Here is a 25,401-nt window from a genome sequence, read left to right as displayed (position 1 = left end):
TGCTGCTGCTGCTGCAGGTTCATTCTTCACGACGTATACTGATATTTGAGATTATGGTCAAAAGAATGCTGAATGTTGTAACTAAATGCTGCAGCAAATGGATTTTTTTTTAAAGCCCGTATGTTTACACAATACCACTAATAGAATTGAGAGGTTCTGCCCGAAGCAATTGGTGCGTTCATCGGTAATACGCGAGACGATTAGATACACATGGAGTTAAGGTAGTAAATAATGATTATGTAAAAATAAGAAGTGAGTTATGTCTCGGATATGTAATAGGATTAGCTGACTTCATAATGCTATAAAGCATACGACGATGGCTCGATGCAGTTGTGCCTATTTTATGTCCTTGTTAACTTGTGACCTAAAACTGGACTTAATAGCTAGTGTCAAAAATAATACACTGAAGCATGAATTTCTAAAACGCAAATACATTGAATAATATGCGGAAAGCCTATGCAAGAATCTATAATAGTAGATTCTTGCACAACCATCCGACCTTCGATTTTCCTTTAGACTTAAGTCAGTAATTCAACGGGGCATCAAGTTATCAGATTTGTCTGAGTCTCGAGTTTTACACAAATCTCCATATTCATGTTATCTCTTCTTCGTACAGTAAAATAAGAAAGAAAATAGTGTATAAAACTTATTAGGAAACTCTAGTTTGTTGCTCATGTCATATTGCGGGACTTTCCTGCGCTCGTCCCGTGTAATCTCACTCGTTACAAAAACCACGCATTTCTTAACTGGTTTTATAAATCTAGCTAGAATCTTTATTCCTCGCTTTACCCGTAGATTTACTTCAATTCAGGGTGTTCTAGTTTTTTATAATATATACTGAAGGACATCAATTTTTTTTCATTAAAGCAGGAACTGTAGATAAGGATTAGTGTATCTTAAATGTTTTCTGCAAACTCAGTATGTTTTGCATTTGGGTCACCCTTTTCAGGTAGTCTACACACTTTAACCGACTGAAAAACTGCTGTATCCAAGCTTTCCCTTAGACACACAAAGTTTTCCAACACTAACATAAAATTCATGCTTTTTACATATGCAAACACGCTGAAATGTATAGAACGAAAAGAAGATTGGATTTGTTTGTCAAGTGCATCTAACATTTTCACCCGATTCTCTTCAATTATTATCGGCGTTCAATAGTTATGTTTAAGTTAAATTAATAATTGCCTTTGATATAGCGAAATAACCTCGGAAATAGCCTCGAAGTAACAACTGATTCAAGAAGAATGCCGAATGCCCTTGTTACTGAAACATTTAACAAAACCATTTAGCCTAGCACATTTTATCGAAAACAAAGGTTAGGATCTGTATTTCTGTATGGTTTAAAAGGTTTTTGAATTAGGCGTCTTCCGATAATTTGAAAACAGAAATTGGAGTAGCAGACGCAGGGATTAAAAATATTAAGGACGAAACGTGAAAAGAAAAAATTGCTATCTCTTCCCCTATCTTCAGCGGTTTCTCGTTCCAGTATGGAAGATACGAATTTGATTACGTTTCTGCACAGCCCTGCAGACCCCGCTGAGTACTCGTATATTTAAATAATTAGCGTCTGAGCAGCCCAGGTATCAACCGACATCAAGAACATTTCCAAAATAATTGATTAATCGCCCGCATTTGAATCCAACTTCGATTGATTTGTTGGTGGATTTACCTCTACGAAACTAAAGAGCAAATTAGTGGAATGTTCAATTCACTTAAATCGTTTGACTAGGGAATAAAGCAGTTCATTGTGGTTTTGAAAAATGAAGCATGGACACGTTTTATGTCCGAATCTGACAATAATTGTAGCAATTTGAATTGCAGTAATTTCTTAAACAAGCGTTTGCGAGAGGGTTCCTCTCTTATGCGACTCTCGATATTTCTGAGACACTGACACTCGCCAAGACCGGTAGCGGTACGTAACGCGCGTTAATAATTCAAATTTCGTTGTTGACAATTATTATTTATGCTAAGATTCTCCGTTTGACCGTTTAGGAAAAAAATAATTTTGCAGACTGTTGTCACTTACTGAGGGGAGGTGTGACGGAAAAAACAATGGGAAGCCACCTCGACATCCCACTGCTCAATCCGTCCAACCAATTACTGTAGAAACGCACACACATGACTAGAATAACTGAAACAAATTCAGGCAAGATGGACGGACAATCGACCCAACTGGACCGTCCTGAAACCTCTTTGCCTTACAAGACAATCCCGCTTCCTTCGCCTTTCAACCGCTCCATTGGAGCACCTTCAGATACATTTTTTTCTTTTATCTCCTTTGCACCTTACAAATGATTATTTACGTGTAGACGTAAGTGGTTTTGCCAGAAGGGCGGAAAAACCTCAACCTTTCTGAAGGTAAAAAATTACCTGTTTGAAGCACAACCGTTCGTGTATGTGCATCTTGCACATATTTTCCAAAATCATCCCCGATGCAATTCTCGCACCAAGTCCCAGTCTAGACACAGGAAATTGACAATTGAACAGTCATTTTATACCAGCGGGAATCACAAACGATTGACAATTTGCAGCCATTAGTCATACAGGCCATCGAGTCACCTTTAAAAGCAATTATTGCCACCGCTCACTCGAAGATACTCTACTCTGCATATGGTGAATAGAACTTCAACCACTGAAATGGCCCTTTTTGTATTTCTTCAAACTGTCCACCTGTTCAATATGTAAGTAACCGTGAACACCGAACAACTGTTGTCGCTGCAGTATCGGCATCAAGATTCCCGCGCTTCTTCTTACGTAAGTTGTTCTACTCGCACACCAAAACAAGTGAACGTCAATACCGCGGAAGACGACGAAAACAGCCGGCGAACGACGGACAAATGAACGCGCTACAGCCGACCACAAGACGATCGCTTGACTACTGCGCCCGATGCTCCGCTGTTTTCTGGTGTCTCAGTTCCCTGCGCCTGTTTTGTTTCAGTTTTTGGTGGTAGGCGATGCACGCGCTGCCGCTGCATCTAGATTGTTCATGTCGGTGTTTACTACCACCGACTCACTATTAAACTTCTGTACGTTAGAATCAGAAAAAAAAGTTTCTTATTAGATATTAATGGTTCGTAGGTTCCCTGTTGATTTGGGTTGAATTTAATTGAAATTGGTGATTTGCTGAAAACTATAGGGGCCTCTAATGGAGAAACGAATCGGTTTCTGCTTTGAAGAGCGCTGACATGCGAAGGGCTATTACCTTGATTCTTGATTACAGTAAAACTGACCGTGCTGGAAGGTTTATAAATGAGAATTTCATTCATCACTTGGTCTCCATTAAAAAGCAGGTGATTCACTGTTACGTACCAATCGAGGGCTCTGGTGCAACAAGGGGATGAGTCGCTACGAGCATAATCCCAACAGTGCCCCACCTAACGTGCTGCGTGACATAGAAAAGAGAACACCCCGTAATAATGGTTTGAATTAAATAATTATTCGTGTGCATGTTTCTTGCGCTAAAACAAATACTTCGTTGAAAAATCGAATACGTTTAATTGTTAAAATAAAATAATAATAATTTGTCGGTCCTCCGCGGTGTCTTATACATTCCTCTACACGCCTAGACTGGATCTAATATGGTGACCGATGGCCTCTCGGGGGATCTCTTTCCAGGTTAACTGGACAGCATCACATAGAGCCGTTAAAGTTTGTGGGGGACGAGTTAAATTATGCAGCCTCTCACCTGCAATATCCCAAACCTGTTCAATCGATGAGAGGACTGGAGATCGACGTAGGAAATTGATTGTATTTTGTCGAAAGAAGTCCACAGGCACTCCGGTCACATATTGTCATGCTGGAAAACTGGATTTACTAGAATTTCCAGATAAGCCACTAGATGAGGTTCCAGGATGTCTTGGCTGTATCATTGGGCTGTCATGCTGCCTTTAATGAAAAGTAAAAATGACCTGCTATCACATGCATAAGCACTTCAAACCATTATCTCAACAGTCTGATGGACATGCTTCGGTATTGTAAACTCAAGATTCCATCTTTCACCCTGTCTTCTTCTTACTCTTGCCCGACCATCATGCACACCTAAACAGAATCTGGATTCGTCACTAAAGACGATGTTATCCCATTCCAGATTCCAAGGTATTCGTTCTTTATAGCGTTGCAGTCGATTTTGACGATGATTTAAGGTGAGGGTAACAAAAAATTGGGACGGTAAGAAATCAGCCCAAAACTTCTTATAAATAGTTCGAGTCCCAATGGATCTTCCATACTTAGCAAACGACTGATCCGCCAGCGTTCCTCCGTGAGACGAGCCTATCTCTTGGGGCTATAATTTGAAGAGGACGAACTTGGCGTACCGTAGTTCTTGGGATCGTCCAGTACCTCTCCTTCTGCCTGTTTGCTCTTCTTGAAACCATGCCTGACAACATCTCACTCTAGTGTTTACACTATGGTACAATCTAGTGGCGATTTCCCTAAATGACCGACCAGCCTCTCGTAGACCCACTATTTGACCTCTCTCAAACTCGCTCAATTGATGAAAATTTCGCTCCACTCTGCGTCTGGGCATATTTGATTAATCTAAAAGCACTTTCTAAGCACACTATACACCAATAAATGATATTTTGCAGCCATATTGTTGATATTTTATTGCAATTTTTGTCATTAAAAAAAACCTAAATTTCCTGATAACTCGTAAATACATTGATAAATATGGCTAAAAATTTTATCACTTTTTGTGTTTCCCTGTACAAACATGCAAACCAAAAATTATTTATATAAGACCATTTTTACGGGGAGTTTTCTATGTTACTCAGTATACTTTAAAAAAAAAATTGAAAATGTTACGTTATTTCTCAACATAGACTCCTGTGAGGTTGACGCGCTTTTCTCAGCGATGTTCTATAGATTTCATCCCCTGTTTGTAGTAGGAAGCTTTGAATGTTTCAAGACAGACATCAACCTCCAACTCCATCTCTTCATTATTGACAAATCCCTTTTTATCGAATTATTTGTTTAAGATTGGAAATAGAAAATAATCTGACGGGGCCAAATCTTGCGAATAGGACGGGCGAGGAAGAAGTTCGAAACCAAGTTGACTAATTATGACTACCGCTATGGGGGAAGTGTGGACTGTTGCGTTGTTTTGATGAAATAAGATTTTCCTTTTGGGGAAATGCAATCGTTTTCTTTCCAATTTCTTCGTCCGACCGCTGCCATAAATTTGTATATTACTCCCAGTTTATTGTTTTTCCTCTGGGGAGATTGTCAATAGAAATTATCCGCAGTGCATCCCTAAAAACTGACGCAATCACCTTTCATGCAGATGGAATCATTGTCGCCTTTTTCGGGGCCGATTGTCCCTTTTGAGTCCATTGATATAACTGCAGTTTCGTCTCAGGTGTGTACTGATGAACCCATGTTTTGTCCATTGTTGTGAATGGACACAAAAACTCGGCTTTATTTCCACAAAACTTTTCCAAACATTCTCTTGACACATCCTCATGGTGCTGTTTTTGTTCAATTGTGAGTAATCGCGGCACCAGTCTTGTGCACAGTTTTGTCATATATAATCGTTCTGTCAAAATGCGATGTACGCTCCCTGTTGAAATGCCTATTTTCCAGTACAGCTTCGTAAATTTTCACTACAATATTTGGAGTGGTCAAATATAGAGTGTCCGTGGGTCGACCACTGCGAATTTCAACTTGGCACCTCGCACGACCGCGGTCAAACTTTTTCACCCAATATTTTACAGTTATTAACGAAGGAGCAAATTCCCCCTGAGTGAAATTTGACGTCATTTTGCTGTTTGATAGATTAAGACCTGTCAAATGAAAGTCTTGAATCACGTATCGATGACCAATTTTGTCCAAGTTCACGAGAAATCTCCAAAAGCGTTCAGTCACTAAAAACGGTTCCAAAACAAACACAAATCAACGTAGCGCTCTCAAACTTTAATCACAAGCTTTTTTAGGTTAGGTCTTTGTAATAGAGGCAAACTTTTAACAAAAAAAAGCCATCTACGTGCCAAGTCGAGTACTTCTGGGATTGTCCGCCTGTCTCGTCAAAAGTGAGATACAGTCTGCTACAAAGCACATGTTCTGGTTGGTGCAAAAACGAGACTAATGAGCAAGCGTACTCCTTTCACAAATTTGCAAGAACGGGATAGGTCGTCGTGACTTATCCTGTTCTGGCACCAACCGAAGGACGATATTTATTTATTATTTTTATTATATTTATTAAATGTAAAAAAAACTCTGTCAACTTTAACGAAAAAGAAAAGTGTTGTAATGTTCCCTTGCCTCTTTAGTATGCAAAATTTGAAAATGTCATGCAACTATCTACGGGTGTGAACGAAAAGTTCACATGTCATTTCATAACATTTTAAAAAGTGATTCTGTTGTTTTGCAAACTTCAGGTGTTTCAAGAACGGACGAAGAAAACCGCGCTGAGCGATGATACCGTATTATATTGTGTTTTTATACAGGGTTCGCCATTACTCTGGCCTCGGTTCCTGGTGTCTTTGTATAAATATCAATATGAAATGTTTAGTACGGTACTCATTTATATTGGAAAGCTGCATGATTTAATAATATTTTTGTTTATACAGAGTGTTCCGTTTTCGCTGGGCAGCATAAAGGTACAATTTTTTAAGTAGCAACCCATAATTTTTTTTACGCCATTTGATGAAACATTAATTTAGGAGGAAAATATATTAAACATTTTTTTAATTGGTTGCGGCGTTGCCATATTAGAGAAATTTCTTCAAAAATGCAGCATCAGAAAAAAATTATCACAAAACTGGTGTTTTTTGAAATTTGTTTTTGTAAAGTAGTAAATGAAAGTCTACTTAAAAACTTTAAAATATTTTTTTAATGCACCATACTTTTTTTGTATAAGAGTGCTAATTTGCAAATTAAACAAATTGCTGAAACTCGTTTTTTTTTTTAAATGGTACCCATGATTTTTTTCAAGTCCTTTTAATGTAGTTTTTAATTCTCTATTAATTTGCAATAACATTTTTTCATCTAACATTTACAGTTATGGAGATATATGCAAAATTTCAATCAAATTGCAGCAGGCATTATTATAATCCAACAGATTTATTCTAGTAGGCTTTGCTTCTATTTAACAAAAGCATAAATTACTTATTTCATTTAGTTGTCATATTACCTGTCACTGCCTTCTAATATGGCAACGCCGCAACCAATTTAAGAAATGTTTCATGTATTTTCCTTCTAAATTAAGGTTTCATCAAATGGCATAAGAAAAATTATGGGTTGCTATTTAAAAAATTATAACTTTATGCTGCCCAGCGAAAACGGAACACTCTGTATAAACAAAAGTATTATTAAATCATGCAGCTTTCCAATATAAATGAGTACTGTACTAAACATTTCATATTGATATTTATACAAAGATACCAGGAACCGAGGCCGGGGTAACGGCGAACCCTGTATATTACAACATTATTCCTTTGAAAATTGAAAACTTGAGCCTTGAAAGTGTCAAACTGACTCGGTCTGCTCTTGCACCAATGACGTTCTTATCAATTCCTGCATTTCTTTATGGTAAACTAGCCGAACGTTCGTTTCTGGGCAAAAATAAGATGTATTCTACTCGTAAAAAAACATATCTATATATATTTTTGTTTTTTTGACTCTCCTGGAAAATTGAAAATAAGCAACTCATCTCTTTTTTGCACCAAGGTCCTCGTTGCCCCATTGCTATTATAGGATTATTAAAAATCCCGTTAAAATAATTGTCGATGGGATTTTTCTGTCAAGACCTGCGCCGCTGAAGATCTAAATTAAACATAAACGAAGTCTAATTTTCATGCATTGACATCGTGACATATTACCCCCGTATTATATTTAAAAAAATTCAAACTTCTGAAGATGGCATTCGTGTCGCTCGAAACTATTATTTATACCTGCATTGATGCCAGAGTGCTCGAAAAAAATTATTTATTGCCACAAATTATATTAATGCAATATAATCCTTTGCTACATCATGTTCCTTATCTCCGAATCAAAATTAAACCATATGCTGCGAAAGTTAATTATGCATTAACAATAAATTTTGGATTCACGTCATTGAGATTGGTAGCAAGATAGCTAATTACGAACTTAAGTCGATGCTTTCTATTTTAAAATTTTTGCCGAAATGTCTTTTACCAGTTGTTAAACATATCAAGATTTTGCCGTAAACGCATCTCTTTTAAGTATAAGGAAATGCTATTAATCTCGGTATTTACCGTAACTTGATACTTCTTTGCAGTCAGACTCATCACAATGTCCTGCTTCTTGCTGGTTATTATACCTGAACTACTGTTGTGATAATATTATGTAGCCTGTCTATGATCTACAAGGCACGAGGCTACTATTTAAGTGAAATGTAAACTACATCAGTTCTCAGATCACCATAATCCTCAACTTGTTTTGTGGACTTGATGAGAGAGCTCCGTATAATAATACCAGGAATCTTGTCTGGTTGATCTAGCCGGTTTTATTTGAAATTACTTTATGCATAATTTTTTACAGAAAATTCTCAGTCTGCGAGCGTCTAATTTCAAAAAAAAAAAAAAATACTTTACGGCTGGCAAGAATGACATTTTTAATAAACGTTGAAGTTCTTATGAGTTCAACGTTTTGAGACCCAAAATTTTTTAGGGAGTTAAATTTAACTACCAACAGTTTGTTCTCTGAGGTCTACTGGTCGAAGTCCTACACCATTTCCGTGGTTTTCGGTACGGTTTTCGGTGTTTTCTGCATCGCAGTGTTTCTCTCCTTCACCTCGCTAACGCTTCGAGAAGGTGATAGTGTCCTCATGATTTTCGTCCAAGTTTTGCAGCTATTCCTCACTTTTCAGCTCCAATTCCTCTATGTCAATGACCGCACTCTCGCAAGCTTCCGGTTTAACTCAGCGATAGTTAGTTCGTAGAAGGTTTTGTCCACTTCAGTCAAAGCATTCGAGTCGTCTTCCTTGACTTTTCTCTTCTTGCCTTCGCCTTTGTTTGCTTTAGTCAGTTTTTAAACCAGTTTTTTCATGCTAAAATGCACGTAAAAGACACCAATCGATTTTTTAATTTCAAATAGAAAAGCGATGAAAATTAAACACCGTTTTCTACTGGTGCTCCTGCAGTAACAGTGAGGGGGGTACATGGGGCTAGGTTAATAGGCCATACGGGGCTAATCAGGGTGTGGACGGATGAGTTGAACAGACCTCTATTTTTTAATCTTTTATTTATATATAGATTTGACAATAATTAAACTTTTACTTCAAAATACATCTAACACGCACGAAGACACAATTTTAATTAAATGCTTCGTTTAAATATTTAATATTTTGATCTTCTTCCATGGTCGTTCCTCGTTTCCAGGAGATAATTACGTAATCGATATTACTGTTAAACCCAAGTACGCTTCGGGAATATTTTTAGATGGAGCTGAAAACCATTTTGAAATGGGTCACTTCTGAGTATTTTTTGAGAAATTTTGGACTTTTAGACATGCAGTAGAGCCGAAACGTTTTGAGCACACAGCTAGATCATCGTATCGTTCGTTCATCATTAGTCACGCGGGTAAATGGGAATATCATCATGTAGTGACGTTCTGAAACATTCGGACTCTAAATCGTGAGATCCTACGCGTCGCAAGACGAAATTTTGTTAATTTTGACCCAAATTTTATATTTTTTTGCCAAAACTTTCAACTGTAATTATTTTCCCAACACGTATTGAATTACCTTTGTCTCAACATTAAGGGGAGTTTTGGAGAAATTTATGGTTTTTGAATTGTGATCTCCTTAAGGCGTCCTGCTACCGCAAATTCCAGCAAAATATTTCGTTGTCATGTTCGATTTAGTCTTCATCACTATGCGAGCAATACGTAGACGCACCAGACTTATTTATTATCGTAGAGCAACTTTTGGCCTACAATCCTGGAATGACGTCAACATTATAAAACTGATGGGGCAAGACATTAAATTAGGGTCCAGAATAGATCGCTTTACGTCCTAATTGTTACGAAATTTTTCAGGTGCGCTGTGTCGAAAATAGATTACTTGTTCTTATTTTTATACTCCAACAGATGTTTCGTTCTTGCAGTCCATGGGGGCAGTGAAACGTGTATTCGGAATATATGTAGAATTATTTTGTAGTCATGTGGCCTTTTGGGCATACACGAAGCAAAATTATGATTAACCAAGTATACAACGTACAACATTTTTCTAAATTTTTCTGTGGTCCAATGATAATCTATAAAACGTCGGTCGATGATAAGCTGTAATCCGGCGTTACAAATATTGAGGTAGCTACCCTAGCTTTATGAACTTGCCTCCATTTACCTCTCCAGGGGTCGCCTTACGCTTGATGATACACCCAACTTAATGGATAAATTCCAGACGTACGACTTAGTAAGCAAACCTCCTGCAGCCGGACTGCAGTGTTATTATGGGGTTTTTCGTACTACACCTCCGATTTCCTCTCAAATACTCCCATAACTAATGATAGTAATTTCAAATATAACTAACTGTTTCCATTCGCAAATAATTACGCTGATTTCGAAGTGCGTGACGCAATTTCCGAAGCAAATTCACATGATGTGTCTTTAAGCAACAATCTCCCAGCTAGACCACCATGAAAGACCGACTACCTTTTTTGTTTTAATTTGATTTAATATAGTGACGTAAATGAGACATGGCTAATATTTTTATGTAATGGAACAATGGAATTTCCAACATTTTTTGTTGCCCTGTCTTAAATTGGTTTAGCTGACACCCGTTTAGCTGCCCAGTTTCCATATTTTTATTTTTGTTGTCGAAAGGTTCGGTTTAAAGCACGAAGGGATTTTTTCATCTTAAGGCGGAATCTAAATATCATTAGGACGTTACTTAACGATTGTGCATAGGGAAATTACTGCATAAGGTCTACTGTACAAGGCCTGTCCCGTGCCAACTGCCTTTCTGAGGATCCGGGGGATCCCTAATAAATATTTCACGCTAACTTTAGTGCTTCGAATTTCTGATAATAAAATATTTAGATGGTGCTACGGGGTGTCTCATAGGCACAGAGGACGGGAAACAGGCGAAATTCCAGACCGTTAATGTACTAAAGGGCTCCTTGGCGGTTCCGAAAAAAGTTGCTTGTTTCACGAGGCGGGAAAGTAATAAATTTACTGCTGAGCCGATATGTGGAGGATGCCGAAACATGAAATTTACGTTTTCGTACAGAAAGTGACGTCATTGTTTCGCCGAATAATACCCATCGATCCGTTCTTCCCCGATCGGCAAACAAACTTTATAGAAGGAAAAAAGTGATAAATAACATCGAATAACCAATAATGCCTTTAAGGTGCCGTACAGGCATACCTCAAGAAAGTGCATACGGGGACAGTTTAAAATTTCACTCTCTTCCGGTCGCGATGGCACACCCTGCACATATGCGATATTTTCGACCTACTTCAATGTAGAGACATCTGTAAATTAAGTAAATGTTTATATTGTTAAGAAACAGGTTTAATGGGGAATAACCAGTATATTGCTATAGCTCCCTGCAGCGCTTATCAAAATGAAGTTTCAATTAATATGTCAATAAACATTAATAACCTGCTAAGTAGAATTTTTTTATATTTAAAAGTCCACTTAAAATCAAATATTCATAGTTAAGTATAGGCATTTTTAGATAAGGTGCCATTAGTGAGTAATTTCGACCCTGCGTAAACAGCTTTAACTGGTGAGCATAATGCAGATTCCTCTTCAATGCGTTCTCCATAATTTTCACTTAATTTTCAGAAATATGTCTTTTTTGGGTTTTTAAAAATCTTTGAATAAACAAAAACCATTTTTTACTCCGTTTTTATTGTTGCTATTCAGTTTAATTAATTTAAATTATAAATGTCGCACAAATCTCCGTTTTCAATTTTTATTTTTTAATGGCGTTTGCGAACGTTTTTTCCCTACTATGGAAAAATGCTCCTCTTAAATCGGTTAATGACTTAAGATTTTTCCTTCTTTTTTCAGTGCTCTCCGCTCTCCCGAATACGTAGATTTTTCGCTCGTGCAGATGATTATCCATTCCGTATTTATGATAGAATTATACTAATCTCCATTTCATTTAGCGTAGAGGCTAATTGTAGGTTTTGAGTTATATTACCATATCATTATAATATAAGTGCATCAATAATCCATGATGCTATTATGACTATCTTTGGCAAGTATTCTGTTTGACGACACATTTCTATTCTGATATTCCACATATCTCGAAATCTGTACCTCTCTGAGTCGGTCATAGTTTTTGTTGAGCTTATGATTTTTCGCTGTGTTTAGTTTTTTTTGATCATATATCAATTAAGGGCCCTTATCCTCAATTTCTAAACATGACTTTTTCAATTCTCTCCAGTAAGGTCTTTTTCGTCAACGCAATTGCTTGCGGAGATACCTCCGTGGCCACCCCAACTAGCGACTCCCCAGTGCTGGCCCCCAAGAAGTCGTCCTCCTCACTGATACTTCGTTCTCAGGCTACGGTAGTTATCCGGACGCCTTTTTTATATTTTGAGAAATCCGTTTGCACCATTGGTTAGCATTTAACATGTAATATTTCCGTCTTTCGGATTTCTCATTGTTGAAGAACAATATTGTTCGTTGCATACTTTATTGTACACATGTTTTGCTTTATAATACTGGGATTCTAAGGAATCAGTTCAGTTTAGTGCGTTATGTGTACATGTAAATACACTAACTTTCGTATGGAATGTATCACCCAGTAATAATAATAATTAAGTCTTGTAATTTTGGCAAAATAATGCTTCATAACACAACTTCAAATGATAAGAGTTTCAATTAAAAACAACAACGATTACTAATTAAAACGGTAATAATGAGCGACATCCTCTTTTACAGGAATGCAAGTATGTACACTCTGCAGCATGTTTTGCAACAAATGATCAATATCCCCTCCTTGAATATTTCATTCAACGCTACTTCACGATGGTGTCGTAGGTCATCCAAATTGTTTAAAGCCTCGGTGAATTTCGAAAACGACGACTCATCATGTCTCAAAGATGTTCGATAGGTGATAGGTCCGGTGACCGTGCAGGCCAAGGTAACCTCCGACGAATGTTCGCAGTATGCGGCCTTGCATTATCCTATTGGAATATGCGATTTGGTAAAGTCTATGTGAAAGGTATTAGTAATGGTCTCAGGACATCGTCAATGTAGCGATGTGTATTTAGGATGCCTGGAATTAACATAAAGGCAGATCTTCAACAAAGACATATTGCGCCCCAACCGTAACGTCAGATGTTAAGGCTTTGTGGCGCCTTTCACAAAACTGCAAATTTCTTCTTTCACCTCGGTGTCGTCTGACCCTTCAACGACCATTATTGACCCACAAACAATATAGCGACTCGTCAATGAAAACGATGTTGTTCCACTGATGATTCCAATCAACTTGTCGTTGACACCAGACCAATCAGAAAGTTTGGTGTTCGTACAGTTAATGGAAGTCATAGATTTGAGCAGCATAAATGCAGGCCAAAAGACAAAACTCTTGTGTACACTGTTACCATCGACACTTGACAGTTTAAAACTCGCATCCAGTTTACTGCAACAGACCCTGCTGTTTGAAACCGATCACCAGTGGCCATCGGTCCAAGAAGTTAATCTTCACGTTCTCTGTGGCTGCGGGGTGGACATCCAGCTGGCCGATGTCGCCGAATCCCTTCTTCAGACCATGAAGACCATGTTCCCGCAATAGCGGTGTTCCGAGTAATTTTTCTGATGATTTTACAAAAAGAAAGTCCGCCTTCCTTCTTGTCGATGATTCGAATTCGATTAAAATCCGAAACGTGGGAGAAATTTCGACCCTGTCTCATTGAGGGCAGTTCTAAGATGTCTTGCTCACACAGTTCAGCAATAAAATAAACTGATATTTCCAAATAAATATAATTTTTTTTATTAACAATTGAAAAAAAAAATCTAAGAAATTGAAAAGAAAAAAAAACCATTGGCGTTCTTATTTTTTTTTTACCAAAACTCCGATCATTTGATTCTCTATTATGCAGCATTATTTTGCCAAAATTACAATATTTAATTATTGCTATTACCGGGTGGTGCACTTCATATGAAACTTTTCGCATGAACTAGTAATCAATGTTCTACTCAAAAACGATCAATTTAATTTAAAAATGCGTTAAAAATTCGTCTCACTTTAAGCAAGTGAAGTCAAATCGGGTCAGCTGAATCATGTGTTAAGCGAAGAAATAACGGGTGAGGTAAAAATTACATTTTAGTAACGAATTGGCTGAAATATAGTTGTCTGTCCGTACAAATTAGGTACGAGACCCAACGTATTCCAGCAACATTGCAATTCATCTCACAACAATGGATGAAATTATAGACCCAAGAGTGATTAAGAAAATTGGCATGTAGTGGAAGCATTCCTCACTTTCCAATAATAATTCAAGATTGCAAGTGAATAAGAGGGAAAGTCAATTTAGAGCAGTAATAGGCATTTTCAGCCTTCATAACGCCACTGAATCAAGGGACAAGGAAGGCGAAAGGGAGGAGTGTCTAATAAGCTTATAAAACTCAACAGGGATCTATAACATTCCCGGGTGATTCTATTAGGTATAGGCGAAGGTCAATCATGAATGATCCTTGATGAAAATTATTCAATCGAATAGCTATCGGTTGGAGGCTAAATCGATAGGCCCACTCCTCCCTCTGTTGAAAATGATCATGAAAAACAGGCTCAAAAATACGGTCGGGCGTATGAGCAACGCAATATGGGGGACTGGACAAACCAACTAAGGATGTCGATAACATTTTATTGCGAAAAAGAAACATGTCAGAAACAGCGCCGTTAGGACTGCTATCAGTCCTAACGGCGCTCAGGAGGAAAAATGGGACAACCGAAGGACAAGAGACGTCATTGAAATGGAAAATGAAGGACCATTTGAGCGATTTTTTGCTTTGAAGACAAGTGACAACCACGAAGATTGGAAATCAATGATGCATTATCACGATGAATCCTTCAATGCAACAGATTTGCTGATGTCTGCATCGGTAAGTTTGTTGAAGATTTCTCCTCGACAGGCTCATAAACTTCTTTACCCTGTTTGATTTAGGAGCACTGCATCGGTGGTTATCTCTGTAAGGAGAAACGTGGCACCAGGATATTAGACATAATCAAAACGTAGTTTACTCTATTTTTTGTAGGAAGGCAATGTGTCGTGCAATAAACCCGAACAAACGAAATGACAAAACGTCTAGACTTATTGACCACGAGAACCGATCGAGATGCTTCGGGACCATAGAAATCGTGTTTCTGTAAAACGGTGAAAGGCTAAACATTTCAATTTTACGCCTAAATTGCACCCTGCAAGCCCCAAACAATTGACAATCGGCATTGTGGAACCGAATGGAGACGGTACCACTGGGTTCCCTGGAATGGGAACAGGTCTGGCGCTCTAAGCGCCGAAAGAGTGAACACAATGGAACCAGCGCTTGTGGAAAATTCTGATGGAGTCCGTGCGTTTTTCGCTGACCCGCAGCTTATTTCTGATGGCAGCTGATTAACGATTCGAACTCGGCTGACCGATGCTGGAAATTCAACCTCAGATTTACCGATCGATTCGATCTCTTTGAATCCTTCACTATTTCGGCAGTTTTAGCCAAATCGCTAATGACGGCCACATGTCTGCTTCATTCTGTAACAATGTAAAGAGCGAACTTAGAGTGTCACAAATGAATCAGTCACACGTGCGTGATGGTTACAAAGCAGGCAGACACACCGAGACCAATCGTGACATTATAAAAAATACAAGTGAGTAAAAATTAACAATGCAAAATTAAAATTTTATCGTTTCTAGGAAGTACATTATAATATGCTTATAACGTGTATATTGTTATTATTAGATAGGATGCCTCGATGGTCGTGCGGGTTTTTCTTCGCCAAAATGACATAAGAAAACCTTGAGGAAGGCTCGGGCTAAAAATCTAATGAGGCACGATGATTGCGCCTCACCTGGCCGACATCGTGTGTGCGAATGTATGTTTATAAGGCTTGAAATTGAATAGTTCTATCGATGTAATATCAATAATAATTATTTGTAATTGCGGAACCGCTAGTTGTTTTTACGTTCCGATTACCAGAGAAGATCATTAATAATCGTTATTATTAAGAAATCTCTGAGATTCCGGGATCGAGTTTATTACTTAGGTACTTTTGTCTAATTGGCTATTGAACAACGTCTTAATTATGAACAAGAAAAATGATCTTGGCATTATTACGCGAGAACCAAGGCCTCTCGCAAGAACCACGGGGTACCAAAGACGTCTAGCCTCATTTCCTCCAATAAACGCCGAAAAATACCAAAACTTTATTGCGGTCCCACATTGCTCTTTTTAAGACGGAAAAAGTCGAAGGGACAACGCCAATTTCGTTATAATAACAGCCCGGACGCTGCTCCATTTACCTGAGGGGCGCCCTTTGGTTCGGCTTCAGTAGAAGATTAGAAGGTGCCAGCATTTGTCGTGCAGCTGTTTACAGTCAGAACCATCTCAGAACTAACGGGTCGAGTTAAAAATTTTAGTGCCCAGGGTTAAAAAGCATTGGAACCTTCTTTTCTCGGATAATCCACAAAGAATTACGACCGCCAGGAAATGTTACTCGCAGGTGGCGCACTTCTAGGCAAATCTCGAAACATCAAAGAAACTAGGTGTCAACCGAAGAAACGTACAAAACTACTGTGTATTAAGATGAGCCTGACGAAGTCCAAATCTTCTTTGAAAAAAGTACTTTTAAAGGTAATTTTCGGTACCCCAAGGAAGGCTATAATTACCTTTTATGATATCCCAGGTATTACCTTGACTTCTTTTTGATTCAGTCACGAAATCCGACGAGTTTCACGAGATGATGCCCCGAAATGTCACGTAAAGGCAGTTTACAGTTCGTGCCTTTAAGACTCATCATCATTTTTTACCGCTTACCCCAAAAATTAAGAAAAGAGTGTTCCAAGTAAAGGTGAAATCCAACTCAACGAAGTCCGGCCAGTCCGCAGGACTCTCGCACGACTTGCCGCACACGTCTGCATTATTGTTTGACAACAATTTATTGACAGAATGCAATTTCGAATGACTATTTGGAAGTTTCGGTTTGAACGGTCTATTGAACATTAAAATGACGTTTATGCCACCTCGTAAACCTGTTGCTAATTGTTTATGGCCCGAAATGCACGGGTTGGCCGAAACGACTGCATTCGACCAGTGCAGCAACTACATACAGGGTGGGTTGTTTTTTAAAACATAAATGCCAAAATCTTAAAAATTGTGCCGGCAATGGAAAAATAAAAAAAACACGTCTATCACCAAGACCATTAAGGGTATGATGAACTCACTACCCTCTACCAAACGCACCCCAGCCACCCCAGGTTGGTTTTTTTTCTTTTTTAATAGCACGGACATGGTTGCGACACACCATCGGAAAATATTTTCATTGGGCGTTTTGATGATATAAAAGTTTCTGAAATTTCACTCTCAAACGTATACGATAATGCGTGCAATGCAAACTCCACGAGTAAAACACCTGGGCGTAGAATTGAATTGGTTTCAATAAAGAATAAGTAATGGAACTGATAATTAATTCTAAATTTTATTGCAGTTAAATCAAAGCGTAAGACTTCCCAGTCAATATTAATAATTAATTTTTTATAACAGGTGTTCGTTACTTTCCATGCAAGCGGACTAGCAACATTAAAATTTTTGAATGTGCATTGACACGAGTTTCCTTAAAGGTTGCACGACACTCAGTAATAACTCAGAGCCTTAACTCCTTAATTCTTTCTGATTAGATTTTGAACACTACAGCGTTCAAGTGCTCCCACCAGAAAAAAATCGAAGGGCGTGCGATCGGGACAACTAGGAGGCCGTTCTCTCGCTCCCATCCTCCCAAGCCACCTCACTGGGTAATTGTTATTCAACCATTACTTAAGGGGTAAAACAATATGTGGCGACGCCCCGTCTTGGTGAAATCTTAGTACGTTTTCATCCAGCTGTCATTCGTCCTTTTTTTTCGCCCGGCCCTTTCTCTAGCTCATGGATCATCAACGGTTCACTAGAATTTTCGAAAAGGTCACGTTAGATTTCACCATTCAAATTACAGTCAATAAACAAAGACACCAAGATAGCATCTACAAGGATCCCGGTCCAAACAGTCAGTCTTTGTGAATATCGGGTGCTTCCTTCTCTCATAAGATTTAGTTTTGAATCATTCAATTGTGCCTATTGAGAGTACCATTCAAGTAAATTATGCGTTCATCACTGAAGCAATCGTTGTGCACAAACGCACTTGGAATGGCTGAGGGTCATTTCGTTGAGGATAGTGAGTTCGTCACTCGTCTTCGCCCATCATACTATGGTGGACGTGTTTTTGGATTTTTCCGTTACCGGCATTTTCGAGATATTATCGTTTATGTAAAAAACCAACCCTGTATGAACCGTCGATGGGCGTTTTTCGGTCGATCCACATTTTATTGAAACTTTGAAGAATTGCAGCACCTTGTTCCGATATTTTTGGAAGGATTGCGAAAAAATTCACAGTCGACCAACGCCCTTCGGCAGTTCTATCAATATAAAGTATAGAAATTGTCGTGATTGAATAACAAGAGTCGAAAAAAACAATGAAAATTGGTTCCATCCTGCCTTCCCGGACATCTTCTGAGAACTCTGAGGTAAATGGAAACGAAAATGAGGCGGTTACGGGGCATTCTCCGAAAATGTCGATTGTCATTTCAGTTTTACCGACGAACTCTTAGCGCTATTCTCTAAATTGTCGTTTTGTTAGAGATTGTGCGCGAGTCGGCCCCAGTTTAGGCGACTGCGAATGCTTTACGGTTCTGAAGATGCCAATGGCCAGCAACAATATTGAGCGGCCCCGTATATCGGAGAGAGCTTCTATTCATAGTGCATTAATGTCGTTGCATCGAGTGGTTGCGCGCGCATACTAGATGCAGTCACATCCTTAAACAAAGGAAAATTAACGAAAATTAAATAAATAAGTAAATTCGACATTTTTATCCCAAAGGCAATCAACGAGATAATGAAACCCAAGGATATCCACGTTATATGCATTTCGATGCACGATCGTGCCCTCCCCACGATTCCAACGTCAGAACTTATGAATGCTATTTATGAAAACATTGTTTACCATTTAGAGATTTTATTATTTTATATCAAGATTACATATTTTATTATAATGGTGCTGAAACTGTTGGGTAATACTATTATCTACCTGCGAGTGTGCCTATTTAAAAGGAATTCCTATAATGCAACAAATTGTCCGGCCGTAGCATGCTTAATAGGAGTGCCGTGTTTAGATAGAGGATAAAAATCATCGGAATAATGCTTAGGGACAAGTGGAATTCTAAATAGTTAAAAACTGTTATTACTGGGTAACTGTTTATTGTCATTAGACTGGTTGAAATTAATCAAAAGCTTTTAAAGAGGCTGCAGTCTAGACTGCACGTTAACGAGAATTCGGTCGGGATGTACCATTTGTCACTGTAAAGCATGATTACCAACGATGACTGACAGGCTACTATTGGTAACTAGCCATTATTCTTCTGCGCCGGTATTTTGGGGTATAAGGCACCAGACCGATTAAAATCTATGAAGTCGAGCTTGAAAGCATCTGCCGTCCAGTCGGTCAAGTGCATTGTGCTGCCCAAATTCCGAACGTGCCCCCATAACTAATTACGCATATTTCTGTTACGTTCAGGTCCGAGTCAAATCTCGACCGAAGAGACCCATCGATTACGTCGTAATTACCGCTTCTTGGGATGTTCTTAATTAATTAATAACGATCTCAGACTGGACGACTAGCATCACTAAGGGGCAACCAAAAAGGCACAAAGTGCGTCTTGTACACTAAATCACAGAGGGAGGTCTGTTCGGAATTATCTTTCTTATTAAAACCCATGTTTTTAACCAAGTGTTCGGTTACACGATAAACCATTAGTACTGGCCATAAAGTAAAAGGGTTTTTGAAAATGCGAGATTAGAAAGATTATGCCCGGGACGGGATTTATGTCTTCATTTTGAGCGGACGGGACAGCGCTCGCATGAGGCTGAGAAAAATGACGAATGTCTCCAAGTTTTGCAGAATATTAAATATGCTCATTTATTGATGACTTCGGTGAGAAACGTCCGAATAACAAATACGCCTTTGGAACGACGGTGTCCACTAGATTCGACCTTTGGTGCCCGCTATGGTAATATTTACTGTTACCTTTAACGAATTAAGTCGTCCAAATGTACAATTACCATCAGATGTTGTTGCAACGTAAACACACACACACACACACACACACACACACCACGTATGACGCCCACAGACCCTGTCACCTGCTCCAGAACGACTTTACACCCACAGTCATGTCGTGTAGGTTTTTGGTTTTATGACGAATTTATTGCCCGATGGTATGTGGTCAAAGGATTTTACGTCTTGTAATACTATGCTTATTTGCGCTCGCGGGTGTTATAAACATTTAAAAGACCATTGAACATAATTATTTTCCACGCAATTTTAATATTGGTTTCATTCACTAGAATCGGTCACGTGTACGTGCGAGAGTAGGAGCGTTATTACAAGAAATCGAGATCTGAGACATGTAGATGTCTTGATACGCTGATTTTGCTGGTAGCTGGAGGCCGTGCCCGTCCAAATCCTCTAATACCAGTGCGGAATTGGGATTTTCAGGACCTACAGAATTTATCGCGGTGGTAAGGACAGATCACACTTTTGTGACTACTGAAAATTTCACTCCATATGGACGAACTTGAAGCGACGAATCTTATTTAACGATCGCCACCACTGGTGCAAAGTTGCTTCGTGGATGCCGCTCCCTCCCCGCCGTAGTCGACGATGGAGACTACGACGGGGTTATTCACATTCGATATCCGACGTTTCGATTTTCGGGCACCATCACCAGTTCTTTTATAGAAGCCACCTTGGATTTTCGCCAATTTTCGAATTTTGCTCTTTTCCAAATTGAGTATGAAAAAATGTCCGCTCTGAAAGTGCGAAATATTTCGATGTGACGGTGTCTCGAAACCTTTCTCGATTCGCAATATACAGGGTGTCGCAACTAACATTTGCACCCCATGAAATCCCCGATTTCGTCCAATAGTGGAAAATATGCTAGAATACGCCAATTTTAACTTGAGAGGGGACCAAATTTTATCTCGGCTTCGAAGTAATTTCCGCATCCCTCTATCACCCAGAGCCATCCTATCAAAGGATTTAAATGGTAAGAGGGGCCGAGTGACACGTCATTTGGCAGCCGTTCCCAATCTCTACGCAACAATTTTTTTCCAAATTTCAGCGATTGGTTTTTCAGAATTCTGCGTAGATAACGGTGCAAGGGAGCAAAAGTGGTTATGAAAAAACGGTTCTCCAGGCTCTAATCTTCCCACTTCCATACAACAGCACAACCGATGTTTTGCAACATTTCTGGTCTGGTCAAACGGCACTCTGAGGCCATTCGTTCTCGAAGCGTTTGCAGAGGTGCAGGTGGTGGAGCATAAACCTTAGACTTTAAGTTGCCCCAGAAAAAGACATCTAAGGGGGTTGAAAATTTTAAACATTAGTGCAGATGAGGCAACATTCCGTAGTCCGTTCCTATTAAAAAGGAAATGGTTTACAATATGAAGGAGAGGGTACCGGATGTTGACGGGGCGAATGTTAGGGGGGGGGGGGGGGATGTTGAAAGGACGATGTTGAAAAATTCAATGAACCTGCAACAATTTAGTTGTTCCGAAAAACCAATTACGTAAATTTGAAAAAAAAAACATGTTTGCATAGAACGTGGAAGTAGCTTCAAAATAATGTTAACGATATTTTCCAGATATGGCCGAAATCGGAAATTTCACGTCAGCACATTTTAGTTGGGACACCCTGTAAAGGGGAAGAGAGAAGGGGGTGCTGCTGTTTTAGGTGTGGTAAAAAGGGGCACGAAAGAAGGGAATGTGAGGCGAATGAGTGGTGTGTGTTGTGTGATAAGGAGGGACATATGACTGGGACGGGGAGATGTAAGAAATTTAGGAGGGCGTTGTGGGAAACGCGGGCTACGGAGAGAAAGGCGGCTAACTCCCCGGAGGGGGGAGAGTAGCTGCCGCGTGTGGTGCCCCCCCCCCCCTTAAGTAATGCCTAGCGGCAGTTCTAGGGGGGACTCGGGGTGAAGAGAAAAGAGTTTTAGTGGGTAGGCGCCTCCCCTTCAGGGGGGCGAATTCCACATAACCCGGTCGACAGTCCAACAGACCGGGTACCTTTGGAAGGTTTCCCCCTTCTAAAAAAAAAAAAAGTTGGGACACCCTGTATGTAAAAAGATGCATTTAGACATTACCCGACTAGTAAGAGAAGGCTAAAGGAATGGAAGAACGAACCTGGAACTAGTTAAATTTTGTCCTCCAGAATAAAACGTTTTGGCGATCTATTATGTCAGCAGCATGACTGATTTAAAATCGACAACTCAGATTTACTAATTAATTACTTCCGATAGATCGAAAGTAATAAAGGTTTAGCATTATTGTAAGTAATTTTTTACAGATTTTTATTAGTTATACAAGCGATTATTATATGCAAATTACGCGAGTGTATAACACGGAGTCTCCTCGAACCCTGCCTTTCATTTTCCAATGAATAACTAATTTTAATATTTTTCTGTATGGGCAATTTCGTACTTAATCTTCGATGACTGATATGCTAATCCTCGATAGGTAATTTGAGGGATTTATTTAATGATCTCAGTAATTTATTCAGTCTTTTGTTAGACCAGAATTCCATAAACATTACTGTACGTGCCTAGGAAAAATCCCGCTTTGATATATTTTCTGATGCGTCCTTTTGAACGCACTCCGTCTAAAAACTTCCAAATATATGCTGTTGTTTATATATTTTGCCGACGTTGATTGACTGCATTCGAACTTGTACCAGTCACAACCTCTTTAGGTTTACTTCCTCGATAATGTATTTTTATAGGGCGCGGAGCAATATGCTTTCACGTAAAAGAAAAATCTAAACACGTCGTTCAAACTAATTAACATGCCGATGAAATAAAGACACGCCTAAGAAAAGCAAATAAATGCAAGCCGCAAGAAAATATACAGAATGTACTGGGTGGTATGTGCCATGCACATCAATACGTTTTTAAATTATGTATATTAATGGGCTGATTGAAAAGTTAGAGTGTGACGTAACCATACGTGGCATATGTAAAATGAAAACAATCCGATTTCCAGACGAATTTAACCCGTTTGCAACACCGAGTATACGGGGTCATATGCGTCGAAGGGCGGTATCTCGGTAAATATGAGTTTTAAAGGGAAATGTTTCGTATCAAGAGGTACGCATTTAAAAATTATTTTCAAATGTACAGGATCTGTCATAAAAACGTGGTAGTACCAAGTAATGGTTTCTGAAATGGAACCGCCCATTTTGTCGCCGTTTTGCGATTGATCATCGAACGTCAAGGTCAGTTTATGTAAAGGGTCTTATATCAAAAATTTACCATTTCCGAGTTATTCGCGAAAATTCGATAATTTTGGGATGATTAGGTCGCCCTGCAGCCCCGCAAGACCGATTCATTCGCGGCGGTTTGAGTGCGGCACCGATTTTCGCGAGACCTTGCAGCTATCAAAATGTTCGAGTTTTCCTGAATGGCTCGGAAACGGTAAATTTTCGACCCTTCACGTAAATTGATCTTAAAATTTGACGATATACCCGAAAATGGTAAAAAATTGGGGACTTCCGTTTAAAAATACGTAACTTGCTGCTACCACACTTTGATGACGGACCCTGTATATTTAAAAATAATTTTAAACTGCGCACCTTCTAATGACCAAAAACTTCGACACGGAAAATTTCCTTCTGTAACTCGTATTTACTGGAATATCGCACTTTGCCGCATTAACGAGCAACCCTGTATCGATCTAAAACACACACACATCTAAAGAGCCGAGAGCTGCTTCTTCACGACAATTTTACGTGTAATTGGGAGACCTGAAAGTATTCTCGACTCCCATCAAGTTTATTTGAATCGCTCTGTATGCCCAGTGTTATGGACGCCACTTTCTGAGAAGGAAGAATATTCCGTGGAGAGGATGAAACTCCCTCACGAGTCTGTCATAGACACATGGGAAGTAAATCGAGGCGTGTACAGGGTGGCCCGCTCAAAAAAATATATCGCCTTATTTCGGGAACTATCCCAAATAAATAGAGAAACGTTATAATACCGATTTTTTTACGAATATCATTGAAAACTAGAAAGAACCTGTATGTTTGCGCTTGGATCAGACCGAACTCGTGTGTTATTCCCTAGGCGGTTATTAAGATCATAATCATGCCATCACTGAGTCGCACCCAACTATATACGTTTAATCACCAAATTTATTGCCGAGTAGAAAGAATTGAGCATAATTAAATCGATTACTTCTTATCTGATTTTTATTGACTGGCAAGGTCGTTCTGGAAGCGATTTTCGGTCTTTTCATTTAATAATTACACGGGAAGTTGCCTTTGGAGTCTGAAAGGAAAACGGAGATTTGATCGCGGCGTAATAAGAAACCTCTTCTGCTTTGGCGCAAGGCTGGTTTTACCCATGAGAGCATGGGTCAATCAAAAAGACGCAATGCCTGTATTGGTCTTGGAATGAAAAAAAATCGTGAATTTTTCAAGTGGTATACTGTAGTATATTGCCCAACATAGAAACATTCGATATTTCAGTGATGGGCTATTTGCGTAATTTAATTAGGAGTAAACGATTTAATTGGTTCTGGCCTTGTACGAGCTTATTTTGCTCTTGTAGAAACAAGCTCGATGTAAGGTCAGCAAACGTTGTTTTGAAAGGGCCCCTTACCACTTACGATTCAGCGAGACAAGATGCGCGCTCCTCCAATCACCAACGCAGTTGCAACAAATAGCAAAATAGCTCAGTGTTATAATATGAATAAGTTCTATCTTGGGGGCAGCCATAAATTAAGTCCTTTTAAATTGCCTTGCGTCCGTATCGTCTCCGAAAATATCCCCATAAAGCTATTTATAATGTTATTTTCATATACGCGCACTTGTAAGAAGGAAATACCACATTAACTGCCAACCCCGTATCAATAATCACCCTGTAATCTGCTCTTAACTATCAGCTTACGAGAATTAAGTTAGTGCAAGGGGCCAGGGTCGGATTGAAACCGTTCAGGGCGGATGCTTCCGATTAGTCTTTATTATTATTTTTATTCGTCTTAATCGGTTAATAATCCTATTATCTGCCGACGCTTTAGTGTTGCAGTAATCGCAGTTTTTGTCTTTTTAAAGAAACTTTATATGCTAATTTAATATGAGGGTATAATAGTTACGAACAATATAATATGCAGGCTTTAATTGGTGGCGGCAG

The 25,401-nt window shown here is 39.0% G+C and overlaps 1 protein-coding gene and 1 long non-coding RNA gene across 4 annotated transcripts in view; one reads left to right on the top strand and one right to left on the bottom strand.

Moving 5' to 3' along the window:
• Positions 1-25,401, bottom strand: part of LOC136348349 (rho GTPase-activating protein 20-like) — a 188,526-nt gene that overhangs the window by 63,066 nt on the left and 100,059 nt on the right. The window contains exon 1 of one of the 2 annotated variants that reach the window (XM_066299096.1): positions 2,371-2,910. The exons of the other annotated variant lie outside the window; for it this stretch is intronic. Within the exon in view, the coding sequence (XP_066155193.1) occupies positions 2,371-2,427 (57 nt within the window). The 5' untranslated portion in view covers positions 2,428-2,910. Of the gene's footprint in view, positions 1-2,370; positions 2,911-25,401 lie in introns of those variants that run through there. 2 annotated transcript variants of the gene reach the window in all.
• On the top strand, positions 13,994-14,891 carry LOC136348227 (uncharacterized). 2 transcript variants are annotated; one of them, XR_010733605.1, is made up of 3 exons: positions 13,994-14,224; positions 14,291-14,584; positions 14,641-14,891. It is a non-coding gene; the product is annotated as an uncharacterized lncRNA (long non-coding RNA). The 2 variants fall into 2 exon arrangements; XR_010733606.1 differs by having other exon boundaries at positions 13,994-14,229.

The sequence above is a fragment of the Euwallacea fornicatus genome, chromosome 32 (assembly GCF_040115645.1).
Source record: "Euwallacea fornicatus isolate EFF26 chromosome 32, ASM4011564v1, whole genome shotgun sequence".
Classification (NCBI taxonomy): Eukaryota; Metazoa; Arthropoda; class Insecta; order Coleoptera; family Curculionidae; genus Euwallacea; species Euwallacea fornicatus.
Note: the sequence above shows the minus strand (reverse complement) of the source record. Positions and strands in the feature narration are given on the sequence as shown.